The 15,551-nt window shown below is 42.0% G+C and overlaps 1 protein-coding gene across 10 annotated transcripts in view; it reads right to left on the reverse strand.

Annotated features, from left to right (window-relative positions):
* REV1 (REV1 DNA directed polymerase) overlaps positions 1-15,551 on the reverse strand; it is a 100,231-nt gene that overhangs the window by 1,277 nt on the left and 83,403 nt on the right. For all 10 annotated transcript variants that reach the window (XM_055120095.1, XM_055120089.1, XM_055120088.1 and 7 more), the window contains 7 exons: positions 14,285-14,457; positions 6,259-6,361; positions 4,856-5,015; positions 4,441-4,643; positions 2,086-2,319; positions 1,329-1,449; positions 62-282 (listed from right to left, as the gene is read on the reverse strand). In XM_055120095.1, coding sequence (XP_054976070.1) covers positions 62-282; positions 1,329-1,449; positions 2,086-2,319; positions 4,441-4,643; positions 4,856-5,015; positions 6,259-6,361; positions 14,285-14,457 — 1,215 coding nt within the window. The remainder of the gene's footprint in view (positions 1-61; positions 283-1,328; positions 1,450-2,085; positions 2,320-4,440; positions 4,644-4,855; positions 5,016-6,258; positions 6,362-14,284; positions 14,458-15,551) is intronic.

Consider the following 15,551-nt stretch of genomic DNA (forward strand, 5'->3'; position numbering starts at 1 on the left):
ATAAGGTCTAATCAATATTGAAGTCTAATCAAAAGTAAGTTTTCAGTATAAAAAGTATTACCAGAGGTTTCTCAGATACTGGAACCTCGTGTTTTAGAAATCCATCAATTAACTTCTGAGGACTCTCATGTGCCCCAGGCAGAAGTTTTGCAGGACTATTAAGCATCTTGTTTTTCAAAGGACTCTGAACCCTTTTTGAAGGACTGATGGGATTCTTTTTCTTGTTTCTTTTCTTCTCTTTCATTGTTGCTGGTTTTAGCTGAAGTAATGGATTTTTAGGCACTAGAAAAAGATGGGACATAAATGCTCAACAAAACACACTTGTAATGTTCCACAAGTTTTCTATCCTACTGAATCCAATTCCTGTGCACATACCACACCTACACAGACACCTTGCCAAGGCTTTTTAAAAACTGAGTCACCATGAGGAACCATCATTACAAAGCTGTTTATGATCAGGTTTCAGTCATACAATGATCTAACACCCACCTATCCCTCCACCACTGTCCTGTTTCCTACCACCAACGACCCCAGTTTCACTCCCACTACTACCCCTTCCCCCAGGCATTTATGGTGGCTCTATTGGCAGGTATTCTATCCCCCTCGCCCCCATTCTCCTGGGCACTATAGTTTGAAACCAATACTGACAGGTTACTGTGTTTGTTCCTTTATCTACTTTCAGCACACAGTTCTTATCCACAGTGATCATTTCCAACTGTCTTTGTCATACTGGTCCCTTCTTATGCCAAAGGATTCATTTTTGATGCTCAGGGGTTACTCCTGGCTCTGCACTCAGGAATTATTGCTGTTGGTGCTTCGGGGGACCATATGGTAGGCTAGAGATTGAACCTGGGTCAGCACATGCAGGGCAAATGCCCTAGCCACTGTAGTAGCACTCTGGCCCCTCACCTTGCCAAGACTTAATGCAAAGTATTGATATTATGACCTCTGCTCTGCAAATTATAATCTGACCTTTGGAACACTGCGTACATAACAGGATGCTCATAAGGATTAAATGAAAATATAGTCGTTCAGATATTTTTGACATAAACGGTCAATAATGTCACATTTGGTAATGCATGTTCAGAAAATTTCATTTTTTAAATCTACATCCTTTAATGTATCAACCTCAACACAATCTGCTTGACAAAGATTTCTATAATACCTGTGTTTAAGAAACTACAGACAAAATGCTACTTTACCCAGTTAATGCCTGTTGTACTTCCCCAGCATGATGAATTCTTTATGTGACTAAAGCTTAGGCCCTGACCACTTTACATTTAAATAATAAATCAGGATTTCATTTCCCTCCAGCATCTCAGTCTTACCAGACGTGCCTGCTGTCGGCTGGTGAGCAGTGTTTTCTCCTTGCCTCTGTCTCTGATCATATGCTGCTTTCAGCTCCCTCTGAAGCTCAGGCGGAAGAGCAGCAAACACCTCTGGGTCCACCTTATGCAAAATTGAAGGTTCAAAGTCAAACCTGAGTTTTGTGCACCAGCTTGTTTGGATAAAGTGTTGTTTGTTGTTTTTTTTTTTTTTATAAAACCTTCCAAACCTTAACTTTCTGATCTGTATTCTTAATAGGCCCTCAATATCAAAGCTTATACCCTTAAGAAATTTTAGGGTGAGAATGAGATTTTTTAAAAATTTATACATAGACTTTCTCCAGTAAAAAAGAACCAGGGTGGGAAATGAAAAAGTGGTTCATTTGTAATGTTCTCTCTCTCACAGAATGGTCGAGCCATTCTGAAGAGGTTGTGCCTGTGCCAGCCAGTGACTTGGGGCTCTCAGTGCTGAGGACAAAACCCACATACTAGGCATGTGTTCTACATACCACCTAAACTTTGCTTTTCAGGGTTGGGGGTACAGAAGTTTTAAGCACCATACACCCTCTCTTTGCTCTGCTCTGGAGGGTGTCACGGGTCCCCGTCCCACAGATGGTACGGATGAGATAATCTCCTGCAATGATCAATTTATGCTTTTGAGAATGTAGGAAATATGGAGGGAAAGGAGTGTTCTGAGTTGGAGTGAGAATGGCGGGAATACTTACACTACGATAGACTGTAGTCTCTAAACCTGACTTACCTGTGAAAATGCTGGAAGGGCTATCACATTGATTCCTGTGTCACTGTTTGTGTCTGGAGGCTCTGGTATTTGTAACAAAACTGTCCCAACTGTTTGTGGCAAAATTCCTGTACTACAGCCATTTACTGGTTCTTTCTTTTTGTCACCATGCAGTTCTCCTTGCTGAATAGCACAAGCTTGTTCTATTTGTTCCCGGAGGTCAGGTGGAAGGGCTTCTAGAACAGACTGGTCAAGCTATAAAACACCGTAATACATGAGTTTGGAGTTAAAGCATTCTCAAGATGTATTGGAGAGTTAAGTGTTACCATTTAATTTTAGAAGGAAGTTAGTTTTTTTCTTTTTGCTCTGCCAGGGATAAAACCATGTTTTATGTATATAAGGCAAGTGCTTTTTCCATTGAGTCAATTTTTATTAAAACATTCTGGACAATAAAGGTACAGACAGCCAGACAGCAAAGTCACCCCAACTCTTCTAAGAGCTTTTTTAGGCTTGACCTTTTCCACTGGAAATTGCACAGTTAATATATGAAATCTGGAAATGGTAACTGTATACTAAATATCAATACCCTTATTTCCAAATAAGACTCATTGAAATCTCCTGTGGTAAACTCAAGCTCTGCACCAGGCTGTTTTCACTATGAAAACACTCACCCAAAGAGGGGCGAGTGAGAACCCTCCCCGCCCCAAGGGACCCAGACCCCGCAATAGACCTCCGCTACCCAACTATCACCACACTCCAGGCCGCTTTCCAGAGCTCCAGCCGAGCCTCACACATGAATTGTCCCACAGAACCCAGAAAATGCAGAATTTTGTGACCTTGGACTCTGGACTCAAGCCACACCCTGCCACCTCATTGGCCACCCTCCAGATCTCAATGGCTGCTCCTCCCAGATGGGAGTATAAAATGAGGCCCCCATAGCCTGCCACTGGACTCTGTGCCAGGCTGTTTTCACTCAGGGTGCCCCAGAGGGGGTGGGTGAGAACCCTCCCTGTCCTAAGGGACCTAGCACCAGGAGCTGACCTCCACTACCCAACCACCGCCATGCTCCAGGCCACTTTACAGAAACATTATAAGACACTTCCCATTCATTTCCCATAATTACCACACCAAGTTTGATGGAATTCACACATAACCTCTCAGAGAGCCCGGCAAGCTACAGAGTATCACGCCCCCCACGGTGGAACTTGGCAAGCTACCCATGGCATATTCGATATGCCAAAAACAGTAACGATAGGTCTCATTCCCCTGACCCTGAAAGAGCCTCCAATCGTTGGGAAAGACGAGTAAGGAGAGGCTGCTACAATCTCAGGTAGCTGTGAGGAAAAGACGTTACTGGGTGTCTGCGTGAATAAATGAGGAACAACTGGAACTTGGACTCTGGACTCAAGGGGACAGGAAGTGATGCAGTGAAACTCAAGCTCAAATCCTAGAGCTAACCAATGGGAAAGGGGCCAGTGCGAGTCAAAATTTCTCTGATGGGGTAACAATCCTGGGTCATCGGTTTATCTTTCAGATTGGAGATTATCTTCTCCCGAATCCAAGTTTTGTTTATGAGCATCAAGATTTTCCAAAAAGGAGGGGGCTGAAGCAATAGTACAGCGGGTAGGGCGTTTGCCTTGCACGCGGCCGACCCGGGTTCTAATCCCAGCATCCCATATGATCCCCGGAGCATCACCAGGAGTAATTCCTGAGTGAAGAGCCAGGAGTAACCCCTGTGCATCGCCGGGTGTGACCCAAAAACCAAAAAAAAAAAAAAACCATTTTCCAAAAAGGGGATTCTAGAACCTAACTTATATGCTAGAATCCTTTACTCCCTGGCTGCCTCCATCTGCCTCAGGACATCTTTTTGGAAACGCACGTCCCACAAGCTGGGTGGCCCATCTTAACCTCCTCAGGAGCTATTCTGGGTAACTAGGCAGCAACTGGGATCCAACACAAGAATGTCAAACTTCTACCTGTCCTTATCTAATAGACTGTCCCTATTTCAGTCTCCTACACCACAGAGGGAGCTGTGCTGACCACATAAGTTTCTAAGGGGCAAAACTCCAGTAATGTGTATTTATAATCCGTATCAACTGACCATGAAACTTAAATTAGGAGAATTACTGACTGCAAGATGCTCCAAGAAAAGCCTTGACACTGGTCTCTGAATGATCACCACATCTGAATCACTACTGTATTACCATTATTACAAAGAGATCAAGTGGCTGCTGAGAAGTTATTCTTTCCCAGCTGGTATTCAGCAGCATCAAGAGTTACCATAACAAAAGTAGCCTTTTTTGGTTACATCTATGAGGAAGCATTACTACAAGAAAATCACTTTCACACATCGTATTTAGAACATTAACAACATACCTGAGAAGGTGATGGAACCTCTATACTCAGGTTAAGTCTTGATTTTAAACTGATGGGAGAATGTAGACCATTCCATTTCCCTGAAGACTCAGCTTTGCTACTAAAAGGACTGATATTTGATGTCAGATGTGTAGAAAAGGATGGCAGGAAAGTGCAAGTTCTAGAAGCAGATGATATTTCCAAATCCATAGCAGCTAGAAATACTGAAAACAAGGAAAAAGTATAAATAGCCTCAGATTTGGGAGGGTGTGTGTGTGTATACACTTATAATCCACAGCAAACTGCTTATTATTTTGGGACCATGCTGGCAGTGACTGTGCACTCAGCTCACTGAGCTACATACTGTGCTAGGCAGACAACATTACTGCCTCCCCGAAGACGACGACAGCATGGAGACATACTGATGACCACTGACCTTCCTTGTGCTCCTCCTCTGCAGACTTCTTAGCTTTCTGAACATGGAACAAGTCAAGGACAGAATGTGATCCCCCAGGAAAGTGGTTTGAGGCAATGGATGGGCGACCCAAGGAAGGGTTCATATTATTTGGAACCAGTTGATTCACTTGAATCCCAACCTAGAACAAGAACACAGCACATATAGGATTCAAATAAATTCTCAGCTGATCTATTTTTATTATTTTCCAGATCCTGTTTCTGGAATTAAAGGCTGAACTAAATTAGTTCTAGTACATAAACTATTGGCAAGCTACCTGTGGCGTATTCGACATGCCAAAAACAGTAACAAGTCTCACAATGGAGATATTACTGGTGCCCGCTCGTGCAAATCAATGAACAACAGGACAACGGTGCTACAGTGCTACATAAACCACTAGTAATTATAACCACTAGTAATTATACTAGTTACTAGGTTCTACCCAAATATGCTGCAATCTCTTCAAAACCAGAAGTTCTAAGAAGCAGAAGACAATCCCACTGAGGTGTTTACAAAGGTTTTAAAGTAAGACTTTAAAAAAATTAAGCTACGTTGGAAACTTCTGTTTAAAGATCAATACATTTAAAGAAAAAGGGCTGGGGCTGGAGCAATAGTACAATGGGTAGGGCGTTTGCTTGCACGCGGCCAACCCAGATTCAATTCCCAGCATCCCATATGATCCCCCGAGCACCGACAGAAGTAATTCCTGAGTGCAAAGCCAGGAGTAATCCCTGTGCATCACCGGGTGTGGCCCAAAAACAAACAAACAAAAATACAAAAAAAAAAAAAAGAAGAAAAGGGGTTGAAGGTGGGCTGAGCAGATGGCCACCACCACCTCCACTGCATAGGGTTTCACTGAAGCTGACTTAGCAGAACTTCTCAGTCCCTCCCACAAAGCCACACCATGTCAGTAAATTCCATTCGTTTATATGTGCGTGAACATATACCACCAAAACCTACAAAAGTCAGTCTTCAGAAGAGGAAGTGGGATATTTTACATTGCTGCCTTCTTACTTATCATGATCTATGTTATAAATTCTCCCTTCTGGATCATCATTTATCAGACATCAGAATAAATTTCTGATAAAAAAAAAAGTACAAGAAGCATTTGCATGTTCCTCACAATCCCATCTACTTTGGGGTGGTGGGGGGGGAGAAAAATGCACAGAAAAGTAAGTCATCAGAAAATGACTTAAAATTCATTTATAGTAGGCACTGAAAATAAAACAATTCTCTGAAAAATAAGGTCAGATGAGAAAGTCAACCTTTGTTTTTATTAAAGTCATGAAAAGCATGCAAATAAAATTAGCTCCCAGTACAACCCATTCCTCAGATCAACCCCAAGAAAATGTTACAGAAAGAATTGTAGAATGTTGCACACTTACCCCTCTCATATCTGATATATTTAATTTCATTGTATGAAACATGTTTAGTGTGGCTTTTCCAATGATTGTTGCATTATCTGTTGCCTGATCAAGAGTTACGGTCCTGTAAATGACAAAATTAACTTTTTGAAAGGAATACAAGCTATATATCCTAGCATCTCGATAGTATGGAACTGTGAACAGTATAGAGCAGAAAGTTATAAACAAGTTTAAAGATTAAGTAATAGATATCCTTAAAAAAGAATGAAATAGTCCTCTTTTTTTCAATTAAACTAGTTAGACTAGCCCAAAATACTGACAAAATCAAGAAAAGAAAAATATTTAACACTGGGACTCAGCCAATGAAAAACCATCAGTTGGGAATTTTATTTTGAAAAACCAATTTTGGCTAATACAAATATAATGATATTTGCACAGCAATTAAAGTACAAATGGTAAATGCAATGTTTTAGGTCCCAAGACTATGCTAAGGAATGGTTAATATTCGAAAACACTAATCATTAATTTTTGACATTTTTCATTACTTTTGAATAATTTTGGCAGGTGAAAAAGCTCATTCTAACTACTTTCAGAGGCTGTATATATGGATAAAGAAATATTTAAGTAGAAACTATGGTAGAACCCTAAAACTAGAATATACAATAGATTTTTACAGTTTAAAAGAGGATCAGAGCACTTACGACATTTATCAGGTGCTTCAAATGTCACTTAGTATTATTTTTTCAGGACCATGAGGACTTTGATTTGTTACCTAACAGTTTCCAAACTCTAATAGGATATAGAATAACTTAAAAAGGAAAAATCTTTGTGGACTTAAGTTTAAGCAGGTATAACTACATTTCTTTCCAATACATACTAGGCAAACAAACTAAAAATGTTTTTCAAAAGAATAAACTATTTTAAATGGGAGAAGTATGAGTACAGGATAAATGTGAACTGCAACACTGGAAGCAGATCAGCGAATCTAAGTTCCCGGATGCCCTCAGCCTGTTGGGTTTCTGGGGAAGGTGGGAGAGAATAAAGTGGTGAATCTGAGACTCAGACCTCAGAGATTCCACTGCCATGTAGATGACTCTATAGGGGATCATGGCAGGGAAGGGAACCTCGTTCAGCTGCAGAAAGGAGAGATGTGGTGATATGGAACCCAGACCCTCTCTCGCTGAGTGACAGAGAAAGAGCAGCCTGAATTTCCTGCACCTGAGCCCAGCACCACAGGGTCCCTGAGCACAGTGGGCCAGGCCTGAAATCCACAGCACCTCAGGTCTAAGCAGCACTGGTTTCCTCTGGCCCAGTCCCAGCCGGCTGAGAACTGCCAGTGGAGTCCCCAGGCCTCCTGCGCACCACTTAGAAGTCCCATGGACCCCCCCCCCCCAAATAGCGATCAAAACCAGGAAACAAGAAAAACAGTCAACAGTGGGTCTGTAAGAATATCTGAGAACACACTGCATCTATGAAATAAGATCATAAATATCTAAATGTCCAGTGAATTTTTAAAAATCAAGTTACAAACAGAAGCAAAAAATTTAACACTGACAAAATGTCTGGCCCAAAGACCAAACAATATTTGAGGACCCTTCAAGGTAAAGAGAAGATCCTTAAAGTTGCAGAGTGCAAGGCCAGGTGGGGCAGGAGGCTGGGATGGGGCCCTGGAGGTGGAGCACGTGCTTCCCATGGGTGGGCCTGCAGACTGCTGCAGCCCCTACGGTAACACAAATGAAGAATTCCCATCAGAAAGGCATGGACTTCAACAGTAATTCTACTAAGAGGACAATCATGACTGCAAGGTCAAAAAAAGGTTAAGGAAAAATTCTGTCTACATCTTAAAAAGTACATTTATAAATTTCAAGTCTCAACATTAAGCATTAAAAACACAGATTTTGGGGCTGGACTGATAGCACAGCGGGTAGTGCGTTGGCCTTGCACGCGGTCAACCCGGGTTCTAATCCCAGCATCCCATATGGTCCCCTGAGCACCGCCAGGAGTAATTCCTGAGTGCAGAGCCAGGAGTAACCCCTGTGCATCGCCGGGTGTGACCCAAAAAGCAAAAAAGAAAAAACAAAAACAAACAAAAAACCACAGATTTAAAAAATTTACATCTGTACATTCTTTCTCAGTTATCAGTTATCAGAAGTTGTGCCTGGATAACTACCAAATGAATTTAAGATGGCGGAGATCCAAGATTCTGGAAAACTAGGATCTGAAAGAGATCACAGAGACTGGACATCCTGGGATGCTGCATCCCGAATCTTGTAGCAGGCAGGAAGCCTCAAGAGAGAACGCGCCAAGTAAGAGAGATGACAATGTAAACACAAACCCCCTTCCAACAAGTAGGGAACTTGGAGAGAAACTTCAATGGCAACTTACATGAAGGCAAATAAAACATACTCGGAACTAGAGGAAAAGCTCAGCAGCAAAGCACATGTGATTGTGAACAGACCAGACAGATCATAAGATGGAACTGGATTAATAAATGAACCAAAAACAAGACCACAGGGACAAAGGAAATATACAAACCGGGCCAACAGCAATAAGAATGGAAGAGGAAAGAATAAATTCTCATCACATTATCCACTCATCTGTCACTGGGCACCTCAGCTGATTACCTATCTTAGCTACAGCACTAAGTGCTACAATGAGTAAAGGCACATGTAGTACTTCTGGACAAACGTTTAAGTGCCCTGAGAATAGATACCAAGGAGTGGAATCGCTGGGTGGTAAGCTCCTTCCCTGAGACATCGCCATACTGTTGAACCAGACAACACACACACTCCTGGTAGTGGATGCATCCCTTTGTCTCTGCATCCCTTCCAACAGATTGTTCCAGGTTCCCACGTTATGTGCCAATCCCATTGGTGTGAGATGGTGTCATTACTGTTGACTTAAATTTCCCTGAGAAATGATAATGAACTCTTTTTTAAATGTGCTTACTGACCACCCGTCTCTCTTCCTTAGAGCAGTGTCTGTTCATTTCCTCTCTCCGTTTTTTAATAGGGTTTGGAGGTTTTTTGGTTCATCTTTGTGAGTATTTTTACACAATAAAATACTACGCAATTCTAAGGAAGGATGAAATCATGCAATCTGCTAAAACTTGGATGAAACTGGGATATCATGTTAAATGAAGTAAATCAGAAGAAGACAAATACTGAGGAACTCACTTATCTGCTGTATATAAAGTAACAGGACAAGGATAACAGGACAAGCAAGAACAACATATCTTGAACGCATCAGTAGTGGGATACTGAGCATGCCCTAGAACCTGGTCTATAGAACTAAGGATGGGGAAGAAAAGAAACTGAAGGGGAAAAGGAAGAAAGGTGAATGGAGAGTAAAGAGAGGACCAGGGGCCCCAGACACACTGACAGTGAAGAGGTTCAACTATAAGAAGATCCAGGGCTGGAGTGATAGCACAGCAGGTATGGCGTTTGCCTTGCATGCGGCTGACCCGGGTTTGATTCCCAACATTCCATATGGTCCCCTGAGCACTGCCAGGGGTAATTCCTGAGTACAGAACTAAGAGTAACCCCTGAGCATCGCCGGTGTGCCCCCCCCCCCACCAAAAAAAAACCTGAAGATGCAATTACAGGTCTGAACCACAGGACTGCCAGCAGTGAAAGCAGGAGAGCCAAAGGACTACTGTCAAACCTTCAGTGGCCTGTCAGGGAGGCACGCTGGAGAAGGAAGGAAAAAGGGGGCGCTGGTAGAGGGAAACAGATACACTTGATGAGATTGGTGTGAGGAAATTCAGCCATGAATAACATTGTAATAGTGGCTAATTAAAAAAAATTCTCATCTACAGCAGAAAATATTTGACAAAAGCTAAAGAAGCTAAAAATGGAATTTTAACAAGAATGTATCTAAATATACAATCTAAATCCAAGAGAAATCAATAAAATGTTGAAACAAATGGCATACCAAGCCGGTGAGTGAGAAACTGAAAACAAAAGCTACAGAGGCAGATGTATATGGCTACAAATTTCAATTAAAAATACAGACAAGGGGGTGAGAGCAGTAATATAGTGAGTAGGGCTCTTGCCTTGCATGTGGCCAACCCAGGTTTGATCCCTAGTCCCGTATGGTCCTCTGAGTGCTGCCAGGAGTCATTCCTGAGTGCAAAGCAGGAGGAAGCCCGGAGCACTGCTGGGTGTGGGCCAAAAAAAAAAATAAATTTAAAAAACAATACAGACATGCAAAAGGACTCCAATGTGGATGGAATATTTTCAGTCTGTTGAAAGAACTGTTGAAAAAACTGTTGAAAGAACAATTTTCCAAAGTGGCAATAAATCTGTATGTGGCCTTGGATATGCAACGTGAAATTTTGCTATTTTCATAAAGTTAGAATGTATCAAATTTTAGTGCTGTATGATTGCCATGGAGCTTTCCATGAGGACCGATGAAGGTAGATGACATGACTTCAGAATATAAAGCACTTTTCATTTAGTTTCTTGTTCTTTTTGGCTGCTGGGCCACACCCAGCTGTGCTAAGGAATTACTCCAGCTTTGTGCTCAGGGATTACAGCTGGTGAGGCTCAGACAGTCCTGGTCAGTTGCATGCAAGGCAAGTGCCCTCTGAACTATACTAACTTTTTTTTTAAAAAACAGGGTTATTCCTGGTGAAGTCTGAGGGGGCCATGCAGTACCAGGGTTTGAACCCTGGGCTCTACCACGAGGGCCATCTCCCTTGGCCTATGGAGTACGAGCACATTTCATGAGCCAAATACTAAAGACTAAATACCAAATACTTCTTAACTGAAAGTAAGCATAAATTTTCTGCCAGCCCAAAAACGTTACCACGAACTTGTTCTATCTGGCTCATGTAGATAAACTATAAGTATATGTGATGTTTATACATACATACATACACATATATTTTTTCTTTCTGCATTATTGGTGTGAGAAATACTTCAATTTTCACTGGTTCATAGTTCTAACGAGTTTGAAAACCACTGCTTTAGACTATAGCTGCGTCAAAAACACTCTCAAAGGTAAGCTAGTAATAGCTTATGCTGTGGGGATCTTACAAAGTCTTTTTTTTTATTTACTTTTTGGGGAGGGGGTCACACCCGGCGATGCACCAGGGTTATTCCTGGCTCTGAACTCAGGAATTACTCCTGTCGGTGCTTGGGGGACCATATGGAATGCTGGGAATCGAACCCGGGTCGGCCAGGTGTAAGGCAAGCGCCCTACCCACTGTGTTATTGCTCCAGCCCCCACAAAGTCCTGATAACATATAATCTTTTACATAAAACTCATACATAGCTTACAAAACTCATGTAACAGAGAGATTCAATGCAATCCCTATAAAAATACCCATGACATGAAATTTGCTTATACATAGATGGACATGGAAAGTATTAAGCTGAGTGAAATGCGATAAAGGGAGGAGGACAGATACAGAACGATAGCACTCACAGGATAAAAAAAGCAAACAAACAAAGTACAAGAAAATACCAAAAGGCAGTAGACACAAGGGGCAGGACTGGTCCATGGTAGGAAGCTTGCCACAGGTTTGGGGGAGAGGGAGGAGGGCAGTTAGGACAGAGAAGGGACCATTATGACAATGATACTGGAAATGATCATTCTGGACAAGAACTGAGTACTGAAAGGAGGTAAAGGGATACACATGAGAACCTTTCAGTAACAGTATTGCAAATCACAGACAGGGGAGGGGAAGGGGTAGAGAAGGGTGGGGGAGAGAGACAGACAGAGACAGACAGATAGATAGACAGAGATGGGGACAGAGGGACAGAGACAGAGAGAGGGAGGAAGAGGGAGGGTGGAAGGGAGGGAGAAACGGAAGACAGAGGAGAGAGAGGGAGAGAGAGAAAAAGGGAGAAGAGAGAGAGGGAGAAGGGAAAGAGAGGGAGAGAGGGGAGAGAGAGGCAGAGGAGAGAGAGAGAAGGGGAAGTGGAAGAGAGAGAGAAAGAGAGAAGAGAGAGAGGTGTCTGCCACAAAGGTAGACTGAGGTGGGGGGGGGCACAGGTGGTGGGAAATGTGCACTGGTGAAGGGATGGCTGTTGGAAAACTGTATGACTGAAATCAAATCATAATTGTAACTATATCTTACAGAAATTTAATAAAAACATTTAAATTTTCTTCTAAATATTGGAAACATAGGGCCAATGTTAAAGCTAACATTTCAAGTAGGCTCTTTCCCACCTGAAAGAACTTTCTATTCAAGGGACCCAGCAACAATCCCACGGACTGACACCACACTGGTTATGTGCAAAGCAAGTGCCCTGCTTCCTCTACTATCATTCTTGACCTCTATTATTCTACTGTTTTACATCTTTAAAATTTTATAATAAAACTTTTTTCAAAGTTTAGTATAAAAATGTATTTAGTAAGACTTTCTGCTTATAAAAAGCCTGAATTTATAAAAAGCTGAATAAGTATTGTACTTGAATAGGGGTATTAATTAACCTCATTTTTTTTGGTTTGTTTTGGGTTTGAGTCACAACTGACAATGTTCAGAGAGTTTATTCCTGGCTCTGTACTCATGAATTACTCCTGGTGATGCTCAGGGTGCCAGAAGTCAAACCTGAGCTGGGCATATGCCAGGCACGCATCTTTATCACTATCCTAACTCCTGGCCTACACCTAATTTTTTCCCTACATAAAACACATTTAAGTAATAATTATATTCCTGGTTTGAGAACTGACTTAACAGAGAAATGAACTGCTAACACTATTGTAAACTACCATCTGAACTACAGGTATATAATATTTCTTATTTAAACAGGTAAATAGAAAGAGCTCAAATATTACCAGCTGTATTATTAGATTAATGTATAATACCTATTTTCATGGTGTATCAATGTACTGATGAAACTGGAAGTTTTCTGTGCTCAAAAGTAGTCACATCATTATTCTTGCCAGTCTATAACATGAACATGTGTGAATATCTGTACACACACATACATATGTGGTTAGCATGAACTAATCCTTAAAGCAGTATTTCCTAATGTAATTTTCGGAATGGAAAATTTCAAATTTTCCTGTAACCGACAGATAAAAAACATTGTGTTGTGTAAAATAGAATTACAGGCAAATTGTTTATATTGCGTGAATCTTACATTTTGTATTAGTGGATCTCTAGCAGTTTTTAGATATTACAATGATTAATCTTTTATAAACAGAAATCATACCTAAGTAACTGTCTCATTCACATTTCTTTTTTTTTTTTTTTTGGCTTTTTGGGTCACAAAAGTGACCGGCAGGAGTAACCGGCAATGCACAAGGGTTACTCCTGGCTCTGCACTCAGGTATCACCTCTGGCAGTGCTCAGGGGACCACATGGGATGCTGGGAATCAAACCCGGGTTGGCTGCATGCAAGGCAACACCCTACCCACCGTGCTATCAGTCCAGCCCTCATTCATATCATTTCTGAAGTGACTGTAACTGCCCTGCAAGTCCGTAGCCAAGAGGTGTGGATCACAGCTCTCTGCCTTTCCCTTTTCTGCCACGTTCTACACTTGCCAGCCAACTACCTTCAACCCAAGCATAAACCTAATTCAAATAGGCCAACACATGGCTCCACTGGGTAGCAAATAAATCAGTTAATGTATCTTTTTTTTTTTTTTTTTTATTGAATCACCAAGTGGAGGGTTACAAAGTTCTCAGGATTATGTCAGTTATACAATATTCAAACACCCCTCCCTTCACCAGTGCCCATCTTCCATCCCCAACCCCCCCAGTATATCTGCCGCCCCCTCCCACCTCCCTAGTCCCCACCCTTGTACGTGATAAGTTTCACTTCATTTGCGCTTATCTCGATTACATTCCAAGTTTCAACACACAACTCACTACCGTTGCTGGGGTTTCCCCCCAAAAAGAAAAAGACAGTCCTATTGCCAATGAGGTATTTGATAATTCTCAGTTAATGTATCTTTAGCCAAACTTTTCCTCACTTTTCTTCACTCTTATTGTAAAACAGTTTTTCTTTGAGCTGCCATGGATCAAATTTAGGGCCTGGCCCTTGCAAGGCAAGTTGTATACTCTCCAGTATGCTTTTCAAGATTAGTTTACCTGGTTATGTTGTCACAAATTCCATGGCCTCCAAATTTTGCAGTTTCTACAGGGGCTCCCGGCTTCCGGACCATGATTTTGAGGGTCAGACGTTTGCCCTTCATGCTAGCAGTTTCAAGTCGTCGTTGAATTTCTTCTGAAAGATTCAGAAGAAAAGCTTCTGCTTCTTTTGGCTAAGGGAAAACAGAGTGTCCAAGTTATTTTCCTATGAACCTAACAATTCTCCAGTAATTTATCTCTCAATGGAAAACATGTATGTGGTTTACTATCACTCTGCATCTACTAAAGACAAAACCTGCAAAAATCCTAGGAATATCAAAAAATTTAAGAACGTATTTCAAGCATCAGTCTAGCTTAAAGATTTCTAAACTGGGGCTGGAGCGATAGCACAGCGGATAGGGCGTTTACCTTGCATGCGGCCAACCCGGGTTCGATTTTCAGCATCCCATATGGTCCCCTAAGGACTGCCAGGAGTAATTCCTGAGTGCATGAGCCAGAAATAACCCCTGTTCATTGCCAGGTGTGACCCAAAAAGAAAAAAAAAAATTCCTAAACTTATTAGGCACACAGCGTTCTTTCCAGAATAACATTACTCAGGGGGCTGGAGTGGTAGCACAGCAGGTAGGGCGTTTGCCTCACACGTGGCTGACCCGGGTTCAATTCCTATAGCATCCCATATGGTCTCCTGAACACCGCCAGGGCTATTTCCTGAGTGCAGAGCCAGGAGTGACCCCTGTGCATTGACGGGTGTGACCCAAAAAAGGAAAAAAAAAATTACTCAGTATCCTCCTGAAAATCTACCTTTTAAAAATGTAACAGAGATAGAGCCCACTAACCACAGGTACAAGCTTGCAGCGCCGTGGCGCACAGGAGATCTCGGGATGGGGAGTGTTACTGGTGCTCTCTCCGCCCAGACGAGATCCAGAGCAGTTGCACACGAAACAGCTCCTCTGCTTCTAAAAGACTATGATCCCGGAGGCCTACTAACCACTTTTGGCACCCAGCTGCTTCTTACAGAAATGCATGTAGACTGTGAACTGAGCTACAACTCCATACCGCCCCGGGAGGGGAAAGGTTTTTCTCTCTCGGCCTTTTCTTTCGGCGACTTCTGGCAAAAATCTCTTCAGACTTAAGTACTAAAATATCAGAAATCCAAAACTGTGCGGCCACTGTTGCGGCCACGCGAGCTCATATATTCTTCATTTTCAGCAATGCGAGACAAACTATCAAATGATGCCTTTTCAGCAGGTTTGATTTTGGGGGGAAA

Source organism: Sorex araneus, chromosome X (genome assembly GCF_027595985.1).
Source record: "Sorex araneus isolate mSorAra2 chromosome X, mSorAra2.pri, whole genome shotgun sequence".
NCBI classification, from domain to species: domain Eukaryota; kingdom Metazoa; phylum Chordata; class Mammalia; order Eulipotyphla; family Soricidae; genus Sorex; species Sorex araneus.